We start from the raw sequence: 20,540 nt of genomic DNA, 5'->3' as shown, positions 1-20,540 counted from the left end.
TGCATGATAACTGATAAGAAATACTTCCACGAAACTTAATGTACTTAATCAAGAAATGCAACCTATATTTTAATTGGACATTAAACTTTTATTGATTATAATTCAATAGAAGAGACTTACAATTTAGTAGTTAATGAAGAAAATGGAGTCTTTGATCGATATGCTTTGCCTACTCACATTTGTTGATCAAAATACTGAACATATATGTGTGTGTGTGTGTGTGTGTGTGTGTGTGTGTGATTATAAAAGCAGGTTTTTGAATACCCAGCCTTGTATGAACTCACTTTGGAAATGGCGGTTGTCGAGAAGGGAAAGGTGTTGGTGACCGGAGCCGGGGGATTCGTGGCGTCGTGGGTGGTCAAGACTCTGCTTTCCAACGGCTACTCTGTCAACGGCACTGTTCGACAGCCCGGTAATATACTGTTCGTTTACTTTCCTCCATCATTATCATCTCATCATCAACAACAATCGTTTCTCATTGCTTTGTACGTGTCTCTGTGTGTTTGTGTGTGTAGACGATGAGAAGCACTCTCACTTGCACAAACTCCAGAGGGAATCGGACCAGAAGCTCAAGCTTTTCAAAGCCGATCTGTTGGATTACGACTCTCTTATCCCCGCCGTCCAAGGTTGCGCCGGAGTATTCCACGTGGCTAGTCCCGTTCTCTCCACCACTTCTCAGAATCCCGAAGTAATGTCACTTGTTATACTTCCTGGGTATATTTTTTTTTTCTGTGGGGCATTTATTCGAACACCTTGCGTTCGTGCAGGTGGAAGTTCTCGAACCTGCGGTGAAGGGAACACAGAACGTTCTCAAGGCGTGCCTTGAGGCCAAAGTGAAACGTGTGGTCCACGTGTCATCCACCACCGCCGTGACTGTGAACCCAAAGTGGCCAAAACACCAGGCCATGGATGAAACTTGCTGGTCCGATCAAGAGTTCTGCAAGGCAAAGAAGGTAATCAGAACACCGTGTAATTTGTATTATTGTTTGTGCTGTAATTATTTATTTCTTTTTTTGTTATTTTCTTTTATTTAAGGTCTGTTAGATATATAATAGTATTCACTGTTTCACATTTCTATATAGCCACCATTGCATATGATGAGATAATTAAAACTGAAAATTTGGTTAATTTCGGTTAACTGTTAACCGAATTACACGGTCAAAAAATTAATGGTTAATCTAAAAAAATCGGTTCAATTAATTAAAATTAACCTATATAACCGTTACCATTTTTTTTTTTTTTTTTGCTTTACCACAAAAATTGTCGGTTTTCATAAATACTGTTACGTTTTATATAATATCATATATTGCTGTTATATTTACTATTGTTACATACATATAAAATATTTTTTTTCAAATTTCTCTAGTATTTTTTAATAAAAAAATTCAAAAAATTTTAGCTAAAAATTCTTCTTAAATTTAAATTTACTCCTCTAGGAATTCTAATTCTTTTTATTCTATTACCCTTATAAAAAATATTTATCATTTGACCCCCCTAAGTATCATTTATGGCATTGCTTTTGTTTGGTTTGGTTCAGAAGTGGTATTACCTAGCAAAAACCCAAGCAGAGAGCAAGGCATTTGAGTTCTCAAGGAGGACCGAGCTCGACATCGTGTCTCTATGCCCATCCATTATTCTCGGGCCCGTTTTCCAGTCCCGCCCCAATCTCAGCTCTCTCTTCCTCATCAATTTTCTCAAAGGTGATTAATAATTTATAACCAACAAATGCGAATAGCTAGCCAAAAAAACAATGTTGAGATTGTATAATCTTCAAGTTACAGAGGGACATAAAACAATTCAAAACAAGCCGTTTCCGATGGTGGACGTACGCGATGTGGTCGAGGCACTTCTCATGGTGTACGAGAAGCTTGAGGCCCAAGGCAGATACATTTGCACCGCTCATCCGATTAACACTAATGATTTGGTGGAGAAGCTCAAGTTCTTATATCCTCACTACAACTACCCAAACAGGTAAAAGGATAAAAATAAAATAAAAAAATCATTTGCCAATTTTTTTTTTTTTTTTTTTTTTTTTTTTTTTTTTTTTTTAATAAAAAAACTCCTGCAAGATGTGGTAGTGCTGTAACTTTTCAGGAAACTAGCGATATGTCATGAGCTTATTAGAAAAATTTACATTTTTTTTATAAAAGGGTTACTGGAAAAATAACCAATTTAAACATTTGACATTACTAAATAATCAATATTTGATAAATTTTAGGTAAATAATCATTTTCATATGTAAATTTTAGGTAAATAGCCACTTTCAAACGTTGACTATTTATTTAAGATTTATGTTTGAAAGTGATAACTTATCTAAAATTTACCAAACGTTTGAAAGTGGTAATTTATTGCGTTTAACATTGTTAAATAGTCAACAATGTCAAACGTTTAAATTGATTATTTTCTTATTTTTTTATTTTAAAAATTAAATACATAACATCGAGTTAACCAAACAGAGTCTATACATTTCTACTAACTAACTAGGATGTCACAACCTTTCTTTATTCGGTCTTTTTCTTGTGTAAGAGTGCGGGTTCAAATCTCTTAAATGTTAGAAATTACACATATGCACGAATGTCAACGAGAATTTTCAAAATATTCCTTTCTAAAATAAAAAATATTGTAAAAACTCGTGAATAGACCTTTCATATGCATGAATCTAATTGTTTCATAAATTAAATAAATATCTCGTCTCCTTATTCACTAAATAAAAGAAAATTATGTATGCTCGAATTTTAAGACAATTATTTTGACATTAGTGAAGACCCGCTTCTCAATTGTAGTATATTTTTAAATAACTGTTTTAATTTAAAATACACTATACCAGTTAAAATAAAAGTAGTAAAACGAAAAAGTTAAAGAGTGAATTTGAAGTTGAACATGACAGATTTGTTGCTTCCCATTAATTTTTCATTGAGCACTACTGATGATGAAAAGCATTTTGTTTCTCTATTAAGATCGAGAAATTTAGAAACTTAATAACTTGGGCTTGTTTTTGTGTGCAGCTTTATCGACAGGGCTGAATATGATCAGTTTAAGCTGAGTTCCATGAAGCTGCAGGGCTTGGGTTGGTCATATCGACCGTTGGAGGAGACTCTCGTCGACTCTGTCCTAAGCTATCGCGCTGCTGGGTTTTTGGACACTACTCAATAGCGGTGACTTGAGGCTTAAGATACTTTATTATTACCTTTGTTGTTGGTTGGTATGGTTTATATGCTTGTATACTATTCAGACGGCGATACTATAAGACCATCATTAGCTTTCTATACATTTGGCATATTGAATTATCTATAGTTCAGTAAATATATTAAAAAAAAGCCCATGTAAAAGTCCCAGAAATAATATAATACGTTTGAGTTATTGTGTTTATTATTAGCAAAAATAAAACTAAAAAATATTATTATTTATTTTTAATACAATTCTTCTTTTAAAATGACACACACATTTGACTTGCCATCACAAGTTACATGCCATAAGGCGGCGGAGCCATGGTTTTATTATGAAAAGAGAATTTTTTTTTTTTTGAAAGACACATTTGTTCGGCGATAGGATTGAATCCACAATCTTCATTTCGGAGATGGTATAAAATTACCTACTAGGCTATGCTAGGTACCGAATTACCAACTAGGCTATGCTAGGTGGGGACATAAAAATTACATAATCTGCGCGTTTGTTGCAGAATATGTTTTAGGCGGTTTTTGTAATAATCTCTCAAATTAATGAGAATATAATGTGAACGTAAATAATGCGAAATAGTAATCGAACACACAGCTTGGTAACCCAGTTCCGCAAGTCGTGTCTACGTCTGGGGGGTCTTTGCCCGATGGAAAGCAGTTTATTACAAGAACGTGGTACAATAAGATTTTACACTCAACGACTCTCTCGCTAGCTACCCAACCTACGTCTAGCTTCTTTAACTTCAACTTAGGCTCCCCCTAAGTCCTAGATCCCTTCGCTCGCTTCCACATAATTTCTTTAAGAGACTTCTACAAACATGTTTCCCATTCTCACAAAGACCAATAAACCTAACGTCTTCCTCTAATACTCTCAAACACCCGTATAAAATAAACTCTAGCAGAAGAACAATACACACTCAAAAGCGTAAGCAACACAAGCCGTTCTTTACTCTCAACAACTCAACAAAACTTCTCTGAATAATAAAGTATGAGTGCATGAGATTCTAAGGCCATGTGCGGCGCTTTATATAGCTCTAGGTCTTGAAAAACTCATTAAAATTGAATTTTCTTCGCTCCCAAACTTTGAATCGGAGTAGAAGATACCTGGGCCAAATTGTCGCACATATTGTTACAACAGTTCCTGTAACAATTTCACCGAAAAAGCCCAATAGGCCATTATGACCTATAACCTTCTGTTTTAGAATTCTCAATTGTTTTGCCCATTAACCTAGCCAATAAAAATGCATCAACAGACATCTTTGTCTTTTTATTTACAAAGATGTCGATAAATCTTCACATGATTCTCGATAATTCTTTGAAGATTTATTGACTCTTTGTCAATAAAAAGACAAAGATGTCAATAAATCTTCAAACGAATTCCCAAATTTTTCAAACGATTTTTTTTTCTTCAGATTTTCCAGATGTCTAACCTTGCTTCCGCGAGCATTGAACAACTCAAAAACAAAAAAACTCAGCCATGAGAGAGAGAGAGAGAGAGAGAGAGAGAGAGATGTTCAAATAAGTAATGAGAGATATATACAAATGCAATATGTTAAGTAAATAAATAATAATAATAATAAATAAAAGGATATTTCATCGAAGGTATTTTGTTACCAACAAATATAAAAAAAAAAAGTCATACTTTTGTAGTTAATTTTGACATTAGATTTTGGTATAAAAGTATTGAGTATGTCATAATTTAGGAATAATCTCATATCTAAAATCAAAATGATATATGTAAATTTTTCCGCTGACCTTATATCTTAATATAATTAGTGACTCTAACGAATTGAAATCTAATCTTCCCGTTCTCAATTGATTAACACCAAATTTTAATTCAATAGTCTTAACAAAAAAATATTCTTATAACTAATGAATTCAGATTTTTATGTAAATCGTATCCAATCGAACTGCTAACAAGAATACTATCTATTAATTAATCTATAGCCGCACTCCATCTCAGATAAACCAAAAAATATATGCAGGCTGAAGAAACAAATTTATGATATTTCATATATGAACCAAGATATATAAACCGGCAAGATTACAAACACGAAACTAAATGGAAGTTCGTTATTCAGTTTTGAATTTTGATTTGGCTGTACCCAAGGAGAAACCATCTCAGTACGAATTTGGATGTAATTGGGGTAAGAAATGAATAGAAGAAAAAAAGAAAATTAATTATTACAAGAATTGACACGTCGATTAAATCTTGTCAAAGTACGACAGGACGACGACAAGAAGGGCACGAGTTTCGACCGTCCAACCACAGAGCCACGCATCGCCGGTGAAACATATGCAAACACGGCGTCCGTACAACCTCATCACCACCGCCCACAAGATCCTCCAAACATATCGCGCACGTGCGTTCCACGTCATCACCATCACCATCACCATCATCATCGTCGAGGTTCAAACGCTCAAGCATTGCCTCCAACGCCGCCTCGTACTCGTCGTCGGTGTAGTATTCGAGCACGAACTCGTCTCCGCCGGGACGGTACGGACCGGTGACGTACACGTTCAGCGAGAGCACTCTGGCGGATCGGAAGGCGTGGCCGAACTCGGGGATGTCGGTGACGATTGCTTCGGTCGCCGAGTCGCGAAGCCACGGCCCGACCGGGGAAACCAGATCCGCCGGAACCCGCCACGGAAGGTCGGCGAACATGTCGGAGACGATGGTCTCGGTTGAGTTGTAGAAGTCTCGGCGGTCCACAACTCGCTGAGAGCTGAACAGACAGAGCGTCTGTATTCTTCCGGCGGCCCGAGAATCGCCGACGTAATCGAGGGTGAGGATGAAGTACTCTTCGCCGTCTTCCGGCGGCGGAGGATCCGGAGAGTACGGCGGATCTTCGTTCACGTCAAGATAACAGTAGTATTGTTCGCCGTCAAACGCCGCTCCACGGTGATCGTATAGTCTGAACGATAAACTGTCTGGCATTGTTATTCTTTCTTGCCAACAGAATCAAGAAAGAACTGAGAATGTGATTGTGTTTGTGTGTGTGTGTGAGAGAGAGAGAGAGTGAGAGAGATGGACTGTTTTGACTGTATATATAGAATTGCTTGAATTGTATTGACGTTTTGTATATACATTCTTGACATGTAATCTCAGCCTTTGAGAAATAACTAACTCAGATCTAACGGCTGAGCTTACTCAACTTACACTTTTATCACTGCTACTCAAACTATATGATATCTCAGCCTTCTATATATCAGCCTTTGTTATTTGACATTTTTTTACTTGGAAAGCAAGTTTATGTATCGCCTGGGAATAGGATCTCAACATTTTTAAATTTTTGGCTCTTTCTAGAGTTTACAAAAATTCAACAACCAACTCCAATCGATTACGGTTGAAATTATATTCTAACAAACACATGTTCAAAAGGTTGAAATCAGAACGAGTGTTTCAAAATCAGTGCATATTATGATTACCCAATGGTCACTATACAATTTTAGCAACTTATTCGGAACAAACTTCACTTCCTCCGAAGAAATCCCTAAACCTCTTGTCATTTTCAAAGCCCCAGCTATGAGCTTGTTTACCATTTTAGCTCTCCGAATTCCAGCTTCTTATTCATCTATAATCAAGTTGTTCTGATCGATAACGGATATATCCTCGAGAATATGCTTCACCATTTCGTACACAACAGTCCCGGTCAAATCAAGACGCTGTTTTACGTCGTTTTTCTTTAGCAAAACTGTCATTTGACTATTGTTTTTTTTTTTGCGTTGGTGTAGCAAGTTTTTGGGCTGATTCGGTTAATCTCATTTAATTTCGGTTAATCTTTGTAAAAAAATTCGGTTAGGTTAGTGAGAGATAGAAAATAAGTTGGCACAAAACCCAATCTTTAGTGTCAAAATCAAATAAAATATGACGAATCTTTTAAAAGTTGTAAAATTGAGTGAGAAAGAAAAGAATTTGACCGGTTTAATCTCTTTATCCCTACTCTCACTCCTGTCCTGACCCGTTTAGCATAGCTTTATTTAAAAAAAAAAGTGTTTTTAAATTGTTTTTTTTCAAAAATTGACAAAGTGTTTGGTAAATTGTTTATAAAACATTTGTTACTGGTAACAAAAACTGATTTAATGTTTGTTAAAATAAATATATTATAGTAAAAAAACTAAAATAGACATGTTCTTAATAATTAAATACTAATTATTAATATACTTATTTATATACATATATATGAATAATATTTTGTATGAGAATATTACAGTAATTTATATACCAAATTTAAAAACACTTTATGTAAAAGCTAAGAATCTTAGCTTTTCCCTCTCATGTACAAAATCTAAAATCGCTTTTGAAGTTTTTCGTAAAAACAGTTTTGTCAAACACCAAATAAACAGTTTAGTTTTTTCTAAAAACAAAAACAGAGTTTTTTAATCTGAACCAAACGCAGCTTATGTCAAACTCAGCTAACATGTTTTATTTGAAAAAATATGCGTGAAGAAAATTTAAATAAATTTGTACGATTTTTTACATATATAAATTCATTAGATTAACTAATAAAATAACGCGAAATAAAATATTTCATACTAAAATGGCGGGCCACCACACATCTTTCTTGTCGGTTTGTTTTATTGTACACCAAACAAAACATCTCACCGCTCTATTAAAAAAAATCTCCGTCTCTTCTCTCTCTCTCTCTCTCTCTCTTCTCTCTCTCTCTTTTTCGACAGAAAATGGCGGTTGTTGAGAAGGGAAAGGTGTTGGTGACCGGAGCCGGAGGATTCGTGGCGTCGTGGGTGGTCAAGACTCTGCTTTCCAACGGCTACTCTGTCAACGGCACTGTTCGACAGCCCGGTAATACGCTGCTCGTTTATTTTCCTCCATCATTATCATCCCATCATCAACAACAATCATTTCTCATTGCTTTGTTCGCGTCTCTGTGTGTGTGTGTAGACGATGAGAAGCATTCTCATTTGCACAAACTCCAGAGGGAATCGGACGAGAAGCTGAAGCTTTTCAAAGCCGATCTGTTGGATTACGACTCTCTAATCCCCGCCGTCCAAGGCTGCGCCGGAGTATTCCACGTGGCCAGTCCCGTTCCCTCCACCACTTCTCAGAATCCCGAAGTAACGATACTTGTTATACTTCCTGGGTCTGTGTAGTTTTTTTTTCGTTGGGGCATTTATTCGAACACCTTGCGTGCGTGCAGGTGGAAGTTCTCGAACCTGCGGTGAAGGGAACGCAGAACGTTCTCAAGGCGTGCCTTGAGGCCAAAGTCAAGCGTCTCGTCTACGTGTCTTCCGGCGCCGCCGTGGGTCTGAACCCAAACTGGCCAAAGCACAAGGCCATGGATGAAACTTGCTGGTCCGACCAAGAATTCTGCAGGGCTACCAAGGTAGTAAAGAAACAGTCGAGTATTGCTGTAAGTTCTCGTTCTATTTTTCGATGTGCGATTCATAACACGAACTAATCACGGACATGCCTCGAAACACGTGTGATGCAGAACTGGTATTGCCTTTCCAAGACCCAAGCAGAGAGCGAGGCGTTCGAATTCTCGAAAAAGACCGGGCTCGATGTCGTGTCCGTGTGCCCGACCCTGATTCTGGGACCCGTTCTTCAATCCAACATCAACGCAAGCACTCTGGTTCTCCTCAAGCTTGTCAAAGGTAACGCGCAACGATTATTTCAAAGCCAAAAGCAAGAGCGAATATACGATTATTTGTTGATGTTGCAGAGGGTTACGAGACGCTGGAGAACAAGCTTAGGTCGATCGTGGATGTTCGCGATGTGGTCGGAGCGCTTCTGATGGCGTACGAGAAGCCTGAGGCACAAGGAAGATACATTTGCACCGCTAATCAAATCCAAAATCGGGATTTGGTCGCCGAGCTCAAGAGATTGTTTCCTCATTACAATTACCCCAAGAAGTAACTTCATTTCTCCCCAACTAACTTACCAATGAAACAACTAAGGATAAAAAATAAAGGAAAATGAAGTCGTTGAATCCATCCAATTATACATTTTCCATTCATCTTTCTGGGTTCCGAATGGGAAGTAAGGATAAAAAGGACTAATGTTTTTTTTACCTCATTTGCACAGCATTGACGGCTCGGCTGATAATGAGATCTTGCTTAGCAACGAGAAGCTGAGGAACCTTGGATGGACGTACCGGCCGCTGGAAGAGACTCTCGTCGATTCCATTGAGAGCTATCGCGCTGTTGGGCTTCTCAACGCTCAATAAGTGGTGCCTTGAGCTACAAGGTATATGTATAGATATAGGCGTGTATGTTTCTAGAATAAGATACCGTTGTTACCAAAGCCACATCAACTCGCTGCACATTTTGTTGCTATCAATAAATGACCAAACTCTTAAACAATTTATTCTCGGGTCTGGCGTTCACCACTCTGTTGATTTTTTTATATCATAGTATTTCCAGAACATTTTTTTTTCTTTCATATACCAGACCAGTTGACTACGGTTGATTGGTGAGCTCGGATGGCACAAATGAGGTGAAACCGACATTCAAAATTTCTCTAATTGGATACCAGCATTTTAATGAGTTCTCGTTCAAACAATTACTCGCAAATCTCCAACACTAGACCAATTTCATTCACTGTTCTACGACAGACCACATTGATCTAACCAAAATGTTCACGATGCACCAAAAGAACATCCCGAATTGTTTTAAACTGGAACTAAAAACAAACATCTCAAAAATCTTTCTAACAATCCAAAACAGTGGAACTCGAGATCGAACATCCTCCAGAAATTCTTCTCGCTGAGCTCGGAGACGGCGTACTGCGGCTGGAACCCGTGGTTCTTGATCATCCAATCTTTGAGGCACCGCACAGACTCGACTCCATCGAACACCTCTCCTCTCAGCACGGGCTCGGGAGCGTAGTAGACTCCGATGTTAGATCATAGTCTTCAGGGGGAGACGGAACAGCCTGTGCGGGCACAGACAGATTGGGTACACCTGAAAAACAAACAAACAGTTGTAAATTAGGGAGGCTAATATACATATAAAAATTCAGGGGGCTAACGTATAAATTGGGTTCTGTAGCTAACTAGCCACGTACAAACTTAAATTTTGATAAGTAGCCATTAATAGAAATTAACGTTATACAAATATCTAAAATATAACAGAAATGAACTTTACCATGTCAGATTCGTACAGACTTAAATTTTGATAAGTAGCCATTAATAGAAATTAACGTTATACAAATATCTAAAGTATAACAGAAATGAACTTTGTCACGCCAGATTCAATAGTTCTATCTGAAATGTTGGCTAAATAACCTATTTTAACGTTTCAAGTGGCGTAGTCCGTTATAATTTTCTTATAAATGAACTTTGTCATGTCAGATTCAGTAGTTATATCTGAAATGTTGGCTAAATAACTATTTTAACATTTCAAAGTGGCGTAGTCCATTGTAATTTTCTTATAAATATTTAGGGTAAAAAAAAAGTAAATAAAAATACTGGCAAACACGGCTTGAACCACCACCCGACCCGGTTGATCTTCTTCCCTATCCTCTTCGCCACCTCTTCAGATCATGGTTTCCACGAAGTCCGGAACTTTCTCCGAGCGGCGTGCGTCGTCACGGCACGTGCGAGCTTCGGCCCGTTGGACTTTTCGATGCAAAATTCGTTGCAAGTCGCGATGAATTTAATATTCCGGATGAAATGGCCTTAAGAAAGATCCGAGGCAATTATAGGTTTCGAAAACAGTAATTAGTAATATCCTCGTGGAGTCTGTGCTTGATAGTTGATCATTGTTAATTAATTGACTAATTTAGGAAATACCTTGCCAACATAAATCACTTTCATCTAAGCGTCCATAGCGTGAAAATTTGTGTATAACGTCCTTTCACCGTGTCTTCGTGATGATGTTACATGCTGAATTTATCAATAGTTGACCACGGTGTTTTTGAAAAAAAAAAAGAAAAAAAAAAGCAAGGAAAGTGCCTCCTGTTGATCCTTATATTTTGATATTATTATTCGTCATCAAAATGATCTAGTGCCTAGAAGAACTAAACCTCGATTATTATTATTTTGGGTGAGGATAGAGAGCTAATCCACTTGCAATTGACTTAACATGTAAAGCATTGTTTATTCTCCAACCCTGTTTTGCGACTTATTTTTATGGTCATTTTAGCCTTCTTCTTAGGTCAAGGATTTGTATCCTTTTTTTTTTTACTTAACCAAGAAGATGTAACTCGTCTTATGTCTCCCACTACTTTTTCTACAACATGTTTTGTATCATCTTTCTTTGATCCAAAGTTTAGCCTAAATCTGTTTTTACAGGGGCTAATGATACGTCGATTTTAAGCATTACCTACGCTTTCCTAATTTTGGCACTCGTATGCAATCACAAGTATTAAATATATAAAAGTCCCCATTATGTATTTTCAGCAAAAAAAAAAAAAAAAAATTATAAAGTACTCGTTGTATATATACGACTAAACTAATCCCAAAATGGAAAACCTTAGACGTGTATTCCCTTAATCAATTGATACTTGGAAATTTTAGGGAAAGTAACTACTCATCTATAGGGATTTGTCAATGAACATTATTATGTTGCTGTGTTTAGTAATATTAGCTTAACTCAATAGCAAGATTATCAATATAGCATTTATAAAACGGAGAATTTTGAGAACCAAACCACTTGGTAATAAGAAATGAGATTTTTTGTCATGATAATAGGATTATAGGTCATGACTCATGACTCATGATATTGGAAGGTTAGTTGATTTATTATGACTTTGTCAAAGGCCATGACAATTGAAGCCATGAAATGGTCCAATATGGGTTCCCTTGACCTATGTGACCAGCAATTGTATCAAATGGAAACTTCTTTTAAACAACCATTAAATAGATTTTTGTTTTTATTTTATATCAAAACGTTAAATAATTAAATATAAGTTATAAATTTTTTTAATATTTAAATTAGCTTTAAAATAAATAAAAAATTATTAGAATAAGTTGCGTTGAGAAACTTGAGACAAGTATGCCCTTTTTAATGTTTAACAAAATGGTTAGCTATTTTGATCAAGTCATGATTCATATCAGTTTATGGAATTATAATAATAATTAATTAATAATGATAAAGCAGTTTCATAATTTCAATTTCACATATGTGTTTACAGTTTCCACGCGAACAAATCCGCGTCCTCTCTCTCTCTCTCTCTCTCTCTCTATAAACCGAGTTTCTCGTCTTCTTCGATTCCCAAAATATCTCTCGACAAAGCAACCTCTTTTCTCTTCTATTTCTCTCTCTCTATAGGTACATCTCAAACCGTTCTCTCGCTTCTTCTGATACAACTCGCCGGCGTAGTTTCCTTCTTCAGATAATTCCCAGGTATCAGATTTTGTTTTATCATTTCCCTCTCTCACTCTCTTTTGGTTTGGCTTCATCGCTCTGATTTCTCTATGTTAAAATGTCAGAAACAAATATCAACCTTGTTTCAGTATAATTTTTAAGAAGCGTAACTTCCATTTTTGTTTGGTTGCGGAGTAAAACTAGAAAACATAAACGAAGAAGAAACTGGTTTGACTTTTCTTAGGTGGTTGGTTGTTTAGACTTTAGAATGGTGAAACAAGCCAGGTCAAGCAAGTTAAAAGCATATTCACCTTTTTAGGTTACTGATTTTTTTTCCCTGCGTTATTTATTTGATTTCTTAGTCCTTGAATTTGGTTTCTTTGTAAAATTGAGAATTTGGACAATCAAGTTCTCTTAGTTGCAGATTGTGATTTTTCTCAGAGAGCAAAATGCTTCAAAGTGCATTCTTTTAGTCGTCAAAGATAGCAAGATTCAAGATCCGTACTTTACTGATAGAACAACTCATTATTTGAGTCTTATCTTGTCGTTTTTTAGATTTATTTGAACCGTTATAATAGTTCTTTTTAGAAGCTTTTTTATTAATTTGTGTGAGAAAAGGTATCTGAATAGTTTTAACCTTTACTTTTGGTCTTCTTTTGCAAGATCTAACACGCTTCGTATGTAATATTCCTTTTTCATTTCTTTATTTGCAGGAATATTTGATTCCATATATTTGTCCCTGCTGATTCAAGATCAGTTGATCTTTCTTCTATGGATAGAAAAATGTTCGGCCTAAAGAAATCTCCTCTAAGGCTTGGAAAACACAAGTCAGTCGATCCGGGGTATCCAAATTCTTCGGCGACAAAGAACCCTTTTGACTCCGACGACGAAACGGAGACCAAGCCGAAGCTTACAACTGCGAGGAGGACTTCTTCGGAACCCGAGTTGTTTGCAATGGATTCGAGCACAAACCCGTTCGACGACGACCACCACGATCTCCGCGGAAGAGGAACCACGTCTTCTTCGCAGCAACAATCTGCCGTTGCCTCGGCGAGGTCAAAGTACAAGAACGATTTCCGTGACTCGGGAGGGTTTGACAACCAGTCGGTGCAAGAGTTGGAGGGCTACTCGGTTTACAAGGCCGAAGAGACTACTAAGTCAGTGAATAACTGCCTGAAGATTGCCGAGGACATTCGAGAAGACGCTACGAAGACCTTGGTTCTCTTGCATCACCAGGGTGAGCAGATAACCAGGACCCACGCCACCGCTGCAGATATCGATCACGATCTTAGTCGGGTAAGTAAGAAATAGGTTTGCATTGATTGCGATTTTCTCGTTATATGATTCTTCATTTTGTCTTTTCGTCTAATGTTTTGGTCTTTATGTATATATAAATTCCACAACCTTTGATAATCCAGGGTGATCTATATAATTTCACTGGAAACTAGGGCTCAAGCAGATAAATAGCTTCTGTTACTCTTATGTCAAAGAGAAAATTGTTTTGCTGTCTTTTTTGGTGATTCTATTAAGTGATTTTTGTAAACTAATGAGGATGGATTTCATATTTCAGGGCGAGAAGCTTCTGGGGAACCTTGGAGGAATCTTCTCAAAGACTTGGAAGCCAAAGAAGACCCGTCAAATAACAGGCCCGTCTATAGTAGGAGGTTAGTTTTCTTTTTTTATAATTAACAAAATATATAAAACTAAATATGGCAATAGTGCTTAATCAATATTTTTTGTCATTGGAACTTTAGGATATGCGGATGAAGCCCAAAGGAGAGCGGACCACATGGATCAGAGAGAGAAGTTGGGACTGGCTCCGAGACACAATGGAGCACAGTCAAAGACCCGGGCGTTGCACTCCGAGCCAACTGATGATTCTTATCAGAAAGTCGAGGTATCTCGTCATCATTTTGGTTTTCAGAGAGCATGAAATTGTCTCTTGAGCTGATATCTTGATGAAAGTAAAAACCCGTTTTTCTTTCTCTAAACTTGTTAATTTTGTTGTTAAAACCAGGTAGAGAAGGCGAAGCAGGATGATTCGCTTTCCGATTTGAGCAACTTGTTGGGAGAGTTGAAGGGCATGGCCATCGACATGGGGACCGAAATCGACAGGTCGGTGTTTGTTTGTTTATTTACTTGCCAGCTAGTTGGAAGAAATGACGTGAAAAACCATGTCTAATTTTACGAATGGGTTACCCGTTTTGTTTGGTTGCAGGCATAACAAAGCCATTGAGAACACGTACGACGATATGGATGAATTGACTGCACGGGTCAGAGGCGCCAATGCTCGTGGTCGCCGCTTGCTTGGAAAATGATGCTCGTTCACTGGCTATTACTCTCGTCTATCGGGATTTCGTATTATTTTTCATTTCTCAATTTATTATGAATTTTGTGATTGTATACCGAGTTTGATACTGAAGAGTTTTCGGTCTTGTTAGTCCCACTTTGTACAAAATTAAATAAGTAGACCAACCAACAATTCAATACGTATTTCGTAAACTTCAAGATCTCTTATTCATACTAAAAACATCCTTTGTTTTTGTTCTATCATTTATTGTTCCGTCTTTTCATTTACTTTTATGGGAGCTTTCTGTGCTTATTTTTGCACTTCCAGCATAACTCAAAGACTTGCCACAATAAAATAATGACTATGCACTACAAAGTTAGGTGATCAAGCGCAAGCCGGGGCGTCAAAGTTAGGCAACACGACGAATTTGACGGTTCTCGAAGCGATGGTTATTGGAGAATAAGCGTCCATGGAAGCAGATTCTAGTTTCGGAATCTCTCCATCGGCCGTCACATCCAAAGGAACTCCGTTCAGAAGCATTGTCTTGCTCCGCAAGCGTCCCTCGCCCGGCGTCAACAAGTACTCTTCTCTGTGCAACGCCACGTTCGATGATTTACTTCCGGCCCAAGAAACTGCTTTCTTCACTCGGCGCACGAACAAACTTTCCCTCTGAATTATGTGCAAACCGCTCGAGCCGCTACTTCCGGCGCTGATGATGAACTCGGTCTGGTTGCTCAGGTTGATTAGAAGCAACGTTACGCCCGGCTGTATCAAGATGATGAAAATTTTAAGACAAAAAGCTTAGAAGAAATAAATGTACATGTAAAAAGCGAGTCTTACTCTTCCTTTGGAACAATGGGCATAGCTGCGTAGAAAAGGTGACGCGTCGCTCTTGATTGAAAGAACTCCTGTGCCCATTAGTCGATGCCATAGAAGCGCACTTTTCGAAACCAGGAAAAAGAAATTTAGATATTCAGCTCATAAGAGAATAGAAATCAATGATTCAAGTTTCGTCAAACCTGTAATAATCGGGGTTGGGTACTAGTGTGGTTTTGTCGAGGAGTCCGTAGTTTCCACCGATCAAAGACTGTCGGCAATACACTTTGGTATTATACTTGGCTGCCATTCCAAGCTGATCCAAGTACCTTAAGTTTCAACAGATTGAGTTTAAGGACATGCGAAAGGGTAATATAAATAAAAACCCGTTAGAGGAAGAAAACGAGGCGAATGGGATTATTACCAAAAGCTGTCGACAAAAGTGTCGGACACGTTTCGGCCGCCACTATTGAAAGCCCCTCCTGACTCTCCGACCCATAAGAAAGCCCCGTGACCATATTGCTTTATGGTCTGTGCGATATCGATGAATGTTGTCGCTGTCTTGTTCAAGTAATGGGGACTCAGTATTTTACTTACGAGACCGGGATCGTCACCTGGCAACAAATCAGAATCTCATCAATGATTTCGACAACCGAAAGTAGACCTCTGAATAATATTTCACTATCCGAAAAACATTCTAATCTTAATGGTGAAAAAAAAACTATTATATCGACGTAAAATTTTCACCAACAAAAAGCTTGCATTGTCTAAATTTCGTATACTACTCCGTGGTTACGAAGCATAAACAAAAAGAGAATTTTACATACTAACTCGCAGGGGAGGACCCACAGCCACCTCCAAACTTTTTCATTTTTTTGCATTTTAAACCTTTTAAATTATTTGTTATATAATTAATTTAATACTTCATCTCGATCATTTATTGGTTTATTCTAATAGACCTTAATACGTAATAAATTAAATATTTATCCTTTCATTACCTCTATAATTAAGAATAAACTAAGATTTATATCATTAAAAAAAATTAATTTTGTTTCCAATTTAATTTATTGACTCCATCCCCTAATTTCAAAATTAATGTGTCCTCAAAGATTTTCTTTCTGACACTTGGACCCCCCTAATCCTAGAAAATGAGTGAAGAATGAGTCATTCTCAAGGCAATTATTTATCATGGAAATAGTATAGAGACATACCAGCACCGAGATTATAGAGATGATGGGTAACGATGTTGAGCACGCCCGAGCCTGTGGACCGAAGAAGTTGAGTGAACCACTGCTTTTCATAGAACCCTCCCGGTGCAACTACCCAAGGTTTTGCTTCAGATTTGGCGTATATCTCGTCGATGATCTCTCTCAGCTTCTTCAAGTCTTTCGCGTACTGTTCAGCACCAACTCTCGCTCCCACGCCGCTCCCACTCAACTCATTACCTGACACAACAACATCATTTTGATAACCTTAAAAAGCCAAAAAAAAAAAAAACGAAAACCGAAAGATTGCACTTCAGTGATCTGTTGTACCGTACTCCCACGAATCGATTCGATAGCCCTTTGACACGGTGTACTTTATAAACTCGTACGCGTTGCTCGGGTCCCAATCTCCGCCCCAGGTGCTTCTGCGTATCAGGTGTCTTCCGTACAGAGCGTTCAAGCCAAAAGTCAATACGGCCCTGAAAAATGTTAAGAAGAAGAAGAATGAGTGAAAAAAGAAAACACGCCTCGTTTTGTGATCAACTTCGAATCGGATTTCGAACTCGAACTCTTACCCTGTTTCGTTGAAGAAGTTGTTGAGCTTGTCCCACCTGTCCATGCGCAAACAACCCCTCGAGAACCCGAATAGCCCGTCTCTCTTCTTTTGAAACGGGTGGCACGGGAGTTTCATGCTTTCGAAATCGTACAACACTCGGTCTTGCAAAGACCCTCCTATCCGAACCCTCAATGGCTTGAAAGCTTGAGGGATCAACCACACAACAAAAATCAGAACTTGACAACAGAAAGCAATCCATAAAAATCTCTGGACTCACAAACCTTGGATAGCCTTGGCAAGTAAAGGGTGTGACAAATTCTGAAACATAGAAAAAAAATAAAAAGTTACGATCGGTTTCGGTAAAACTGAGTCCTTGAGTTGAGGATATACATAGATTTCCGATTTCGTACTAAATTCATGGCAGAGGCGTAGCCCCACGGGCACTGGTTGTAGTTGCATTTGTCGTGGGGCCACCAATCCACGGTGGCACAAATGTAATTCTCGTCGACTCGGGAAGAAAATTTGGTCCCATCAACGACGATTTTAACATTTTCAGTATCGAGAACTTGGCCGAAAACTGCCCTGGCCAAACTCAGAAAGAAGACTACTAAGCGGAGCCCGAATCTCATTGCCTCGGGTTTCACCAAAGCTTGACTAACTCCAACTGTTTTTTCCATTACATAATAAGCTACACGTCAAGAATACAAAACTAAAGCTTCTTCTTGTTACTTTCAAATCTTTCTACAATTAAGAATTTCATTGATAGTTTTGCCTAAAATGTAAACCTATTGTTCTTCCTTGGTTTTGGTTTTTTGTTTTGTTTATGGTAATTGTATGACATGCCAAACACAGAAATAGTATAGTGATCAGAGATACAAAAAAAATGGAAAACACAGCACGTGGATAAGATTAAACATTCAAAGGCAAGAACACCAATGATAAAAATATAAGTTTCCCAATTCAAGCATAATTATATAGATCTAATAGCTTTAACTGTGAAATTTAATTCACTGTCGGAGCAGAGCAAAAAACAAACCGTACAGTTGAAAATCGTCAATGATCAAGTGTTTTAATTAACAGAAAGAAAATCAATATTCCGTATGTGACAGAGTAAGAGGAAAAGAATAGGATAGACTAACCCAGATCAGAGAATTGATCTGAAATCCGCGATTTTGATATATATGTTCTGTTTATACAGAAACTTTCCTTTACATGTAAAAAGAATTGATCATCGTTCTCTCTCTCTCTCTCTCTCTCTCTCTCTCTCTGTGTGTTTATCTCTATATGTGATGTATATACACACATAGATACAGTATCATTATAGGAGAGGGATGGGTAGGTCTTACATTATTGAGTCCAATTTTCGGTCTTGTCGGTTCAAAAATCTAGCTGGGATTTTGAGTGTGTGTGTATGGACTTCCTGTCACCTTTGAATTTATAGAGCGTATTAACAGTTAATTACCTTTTTAGGGTAATTAATATCGAATATGGCACGTGTCATTTCTAGGTCCATCTCAGTGTCTCGTTGGATTTGGCTTTACGATAAAGTTATTCCCTCACCAAATTAGTGCGATCTCCGGGTATTACTTTATCTTATAATAAACTATAATCAGCCTTGGTTTTGAGTCTGATTTTTATCGGGTGATTGATTAAGTTGTTATATTTTTAATATGATTAAGCTGCTAAATAATATTTGTGTAAGGAAGTTAGAATAACAGTTTTTAAATGACGAGCTGGTTGGAGCAAATAGAATGTTTTTGTTGAGTATATTAAACTAATCGGAGGATTAAGAAACTTGCATTATATTCTAAGAAACTTGTAGGATACCGATAGTGTTACTGTTGAATAATAAATTGATAAATTACTCTATCTATACATCTGTCTTTTCTTGAGAAACGATTTTTGAAATTCTTTAGAAAAGAAAGGAAAACTTGGATACGAAAATAAGGCTTAACCTATCTTCAGTAGCTATGTACTTAGTCTGAAATTTTAATCGCAAATTGACTTTTATAATTATATTTAAATAATTAAACTAATTAAATCTTAATTGATATATAGGCTATTTTCGTATAAATAAACAAGATAATTATATGTATTTTCAATTATCGTCAAGTATTTTGTTAACATAGTATTAATGTTTTGTCTTCCTTTTTTTTGTATTAATTGCATGAATCCTTACACGTGGCCGTGAAGACTCGAGACAGAAATCGTGTCACCGAAAATTGAAAAAAATAGATAAATTATCTCATTTGTCACCAATTTTAAAATATTTTTCCACTTTCCATCAAAAGACTAATTTTGCCCAAAATGTCACCGATATGTCAATAATGTTGACATCTATGTTAATAATGTTGACATCTATGTTAATAATGTTGACATCTAATAGTGAATAACAAAAATAGATGTCAACATTATTGACATAGATGGTGATATTTTGGGACAAATTAGTCTTTTGGTGCAAAGTGGGAAAATGTTATGAAATTGATGACAAATTGATCAATTTCTCAAAAAAAAATAACAACGTGTGGAGCTAAAAGCAACATCTTTGATGACGAAGATATGTCAAAATTATAGAATTTTCAAAAAGTATAAACGTCAATAGTTGTTGGGAAACTCCAATGATTTTCTTCCACAAGATTAATTTTTCATATTATGACCACTTATAAATGATTGAGAACTGCAAAATTTTGACGCGCAATATTCCATACTAAATGTCATTATTTTTAGGGAGGGTTAGTTAAATAATTTATTTAAATTTTATACGTTAAAATTCTAACAGAATTATTTAAAAAATTAAAAAAAATGGCATGAACTAAAATACAAGACTCATATATATATATATATATATATATATATATATATATATATATATATTATGAAGACTTAGATACATTAGTTAAAATTTTCTTCAGTATTTGAATAATTAGGCTATTAGAAAAATTATACGGACTAAACCACGTGAAACGTGTGTTGGTTTTAGCCCCTGAATCAAAAACACCAAAACAGAAATAGAGAAAGAGAACTTTGCTGAGAAATAAAAAAAAAACAAGTCTGGGAAAGTTTTTATTTCTTCCTGAGTTCAGCAATTACACAAACACTTGGTGTGCCTTTTTATAACAACGTAGTAAGCTCAGATCCTATAATTACTCATCTGTCTATCACCAAGTCTACGATCCTACAAATACTCCAACGTTATTTGACTACCCAACATAATAATAAACAGTCAA

At 36.8% G+C, this 20,540-nt stretch overlaps 4 protein-coding genes across 8 annotated transcripts; 3 read left to right on the top strand and 1 right to left on the bottom strand.

Moving 5' to 3' along the window:
• Positions 1–227: 227 nt before the first annotated feature.
• On the top strand, positions 228–3,351 carry LOC149384356 (cinnamoyl-CoA reductase 1-like). Of its 3 annotated transcripts, none has more exons than XM_089628769.1 (6): positions 228–412; positions 516–688; positions 768–953; positions 1,538–1,700; positions 1,782–1,924; positions 3,006–3,351. In XM_089628769.1, the coding sequence occupies exons 1-6, from the start codon at positions 292–294 to the stop codon at positions 3,021–3,023; spliced, it is 804 nt and encodes a 267-aa protein (XP_089484895.1). In that variant the 5' UTR covers positions 228–291; the 3' UTR covers positions 3,024–3,351. The 3 variants fall into 3 exon arrangements, with proteins under 3 accessions (XP_089484895.1, XP_089484894.1, XP_089484896.1); XM_089628768.1 differs by having other exon boundaries at positions 1,782–1,971; XM_089628770.1 differs by lacking the exon at positions 1,782–1,924.
• Positions 3,352–7,814: 4,463 nt separating this feature from the next.
• Positions 7,815–9,504, top strand: LOC149384355 (cinnamoyl-CoA reductase 1-like). The gene is made up of 6 exons (XM_089629364.1): positions 7,815–7,980; positions 8,080–8,252; positions 8,336–8,521; positions 8,630–8,792; positions 8,861–9,050; positions 9,223–9,504. Exons 1-6 carry the CDS (start codon positions 7,860–7,862, stop codon positions 9,362–9,364), a joined length of 975 nt encoding a protein of 324 aa, XP_089485490.1. The 5' UTR covers positions 7,815–7,859; the 3' UTR covers positions 9,365–9,504.
• Positions 9,505–12,370: 2,866 nt separating this feature from the next.
• LOC149384354 (SNAP25 homologous protein SNAP33-like) lies at positions 12,371–14,994 on the top strand. Of its 2 annotated transcripts, none has more exons than XM_089628345.1 (6): positions 12,371–12,485; positions 13,160–13,742; positions 14,017–14,110; positions 14,201–14,343; positions 14,464–14,561; positions 14,665–14,994. In XM_089628345.1, the coding sequence occupies exons 2-6, from the start codon at positions 13,218–13,220 to the stop codon at positions 14,762–14,764; spliced, it is 960 nt and encodes a 319-aa protein (XP_089484471.1). In that variant the 5' UTR covers positions 12,371–12,485; positions 13,160–13,217; the 3' UTR covers positions 14,765–14,994. The 2 variants fall into 2 exon arrangements, with proteins under 2 accessions (XP_089484471.1, XP_089484472.1); XM_089628346.1 differs by having other exon boundaries at positions 12,384–12,485; positions 13,226–13,742.
• Positions 14,929–18,718, bottom strand: LOC149384353 (heparanase-like protein 1). Of its 2 annotated transcripts, none has more exons than XM_089628343.1 (10): positions 18,453–18,718; positions 17,704–17,977; positions 17,595–17,631; positions 17,333–17,516; positions 17,088–17,236; positions 16,764–16,997; positions 15,977–16,166; positions 15,756–15,881; positions 15,577–15,676; positions 14,929–15,501 (listed from the first exon to the last, which is right to left on the bottom strand). In XM_089628343.1, the coding sequence occupies exons 2-10, from the start codon at positions 17,770–17,772 to the stop codon at positions 15,121–15,123; spliced, it is 1,470 nt and encodes a 489-aa protein (XP_089484469.1). In that variant the 5' UTR covers positions 17,773–17,977; positions 18,453–18,718; the 3' UTR covers positions 14,929–15,120. The 2 variants fall into 2 exon arrangements, with proteins under 2 accessions (XP_089484469.1, XP_089484468.1); XM_089628342.1 differs by having other exon boundaries at positions 17,724–17,977.
• Between the last annotated feature and the right edge of the window lie 1,822 nt (positions 18,719–20,540).

The sequence above is a fragment of the Urtica dioica genome, chromosome 10 (genome assembly GCF_054948205.1).
Source record: "Urtica dioica subsp. dioica isolate 48M chromosome 10, U.dioica_male_clone48M_v1_H2, whole genome shotgun sequence".
Taxonomy (NCBI): domain Eukaryota; kingdom Viridiplantae; phylum Streptophyta; class Magnoliopsida; order Rosales; family Urticaceae; genus Urtica; species Urtica dioica.
The sequence above is the reverse complement of the archived record's forward strand: the minus strand, read 5'-3'. Positions and strand labels throughout refer to the sequence as shown.

Excerpts from the sequence above, each read along its gene's own strand:
- LOC149384356 (XM_089628768.1), top strand. The coding sequence starts at position 292 with ATGGCGGTTGTCGAGAAGGGAAAGGTGTTGGTGACCGGAGCCGGGGGA. Across the intron at positions 954-1,537 it reads AGTTCTGCAAGGCAAAGAAG|AAGTGGTATTACCTAGCAAA; the intron begins GTAATCAGAACA and ends GGTTTGGTTCAG. Across the intron at positions 1,972-3,005 it reads CACTACAACTACCCAAACAG|CTTTATCGACAGGGCTGAAT; the intron begins GTAAAAGGATAA and ends TTTTGTGTGCAG.
- LOC149384355 (XM_089629364.1), top strand. The coding sequence starts at position 7,860 with ATGGCGGTTGTTGAGAAGGGAAAGGTGTTGGTGACCGGAGCCGGAGGA. Across the intron at positions 7,981-8,079 it reads CGGCACTGTTCGACAGCCCG|ACGATGAGAAGCATTCTCAT; the intron begins GTAATACGCTGC and ends GTGTGTGTGTAG. Across the intron at positions 8,522-8,629 it reads AATTCTGCAGGGCTACCAAG|AACTGGTATTGCCTTTCCAA; the intron begins GTAGTAAAGAAA and ends CGTGTGATGCAG.
- LOC149384354 (XM_089628345.1), top strand. The coding sequence starts at position 13,218 with ATGGATAGAAAAATGTTCGGCCTAAAGAAATCTCCTCTAAGGCTTGGA. Across the intron at positions 14,111-14,200 it reads AGGCCCGTCTATAGTAGGAG|GATATGCGGATGAAGCCCAA; the intron begins GTTAGTTTTCTT and ends TTGGAACTTTAG. Across the intron at positions 14,562-14,664 it reads ATGGGGACCGAAATCGACAG|GCATAACAAAGCCATTGAGA; the intron begins GTCGGTGTTTGT and ends GTTTGGTTGCAG.
- LOC149384353 (XM_089628342.1), bottom strand. The coding sequence starts at position 18,618 with ATGTGTGTATATACATCACATATAGAGATAAACACACAGAGAGAGAGA. Across the intron at positions 17,632-17,723 it reads ACGCCTCTGCCATGAATTTA|AATTTGTCACACCCTTTACT; the intron begins GTACGAAATCGG and ends TCTATGTTTCAG. Across the intron at positions 16,998-17,087 it reads AATCGATTCGTGGGAGTACG|GTAATGAGTTGAGTGGGAGC; the intron begins GTACAACAGATC and ends TTGTTGTGTCAG.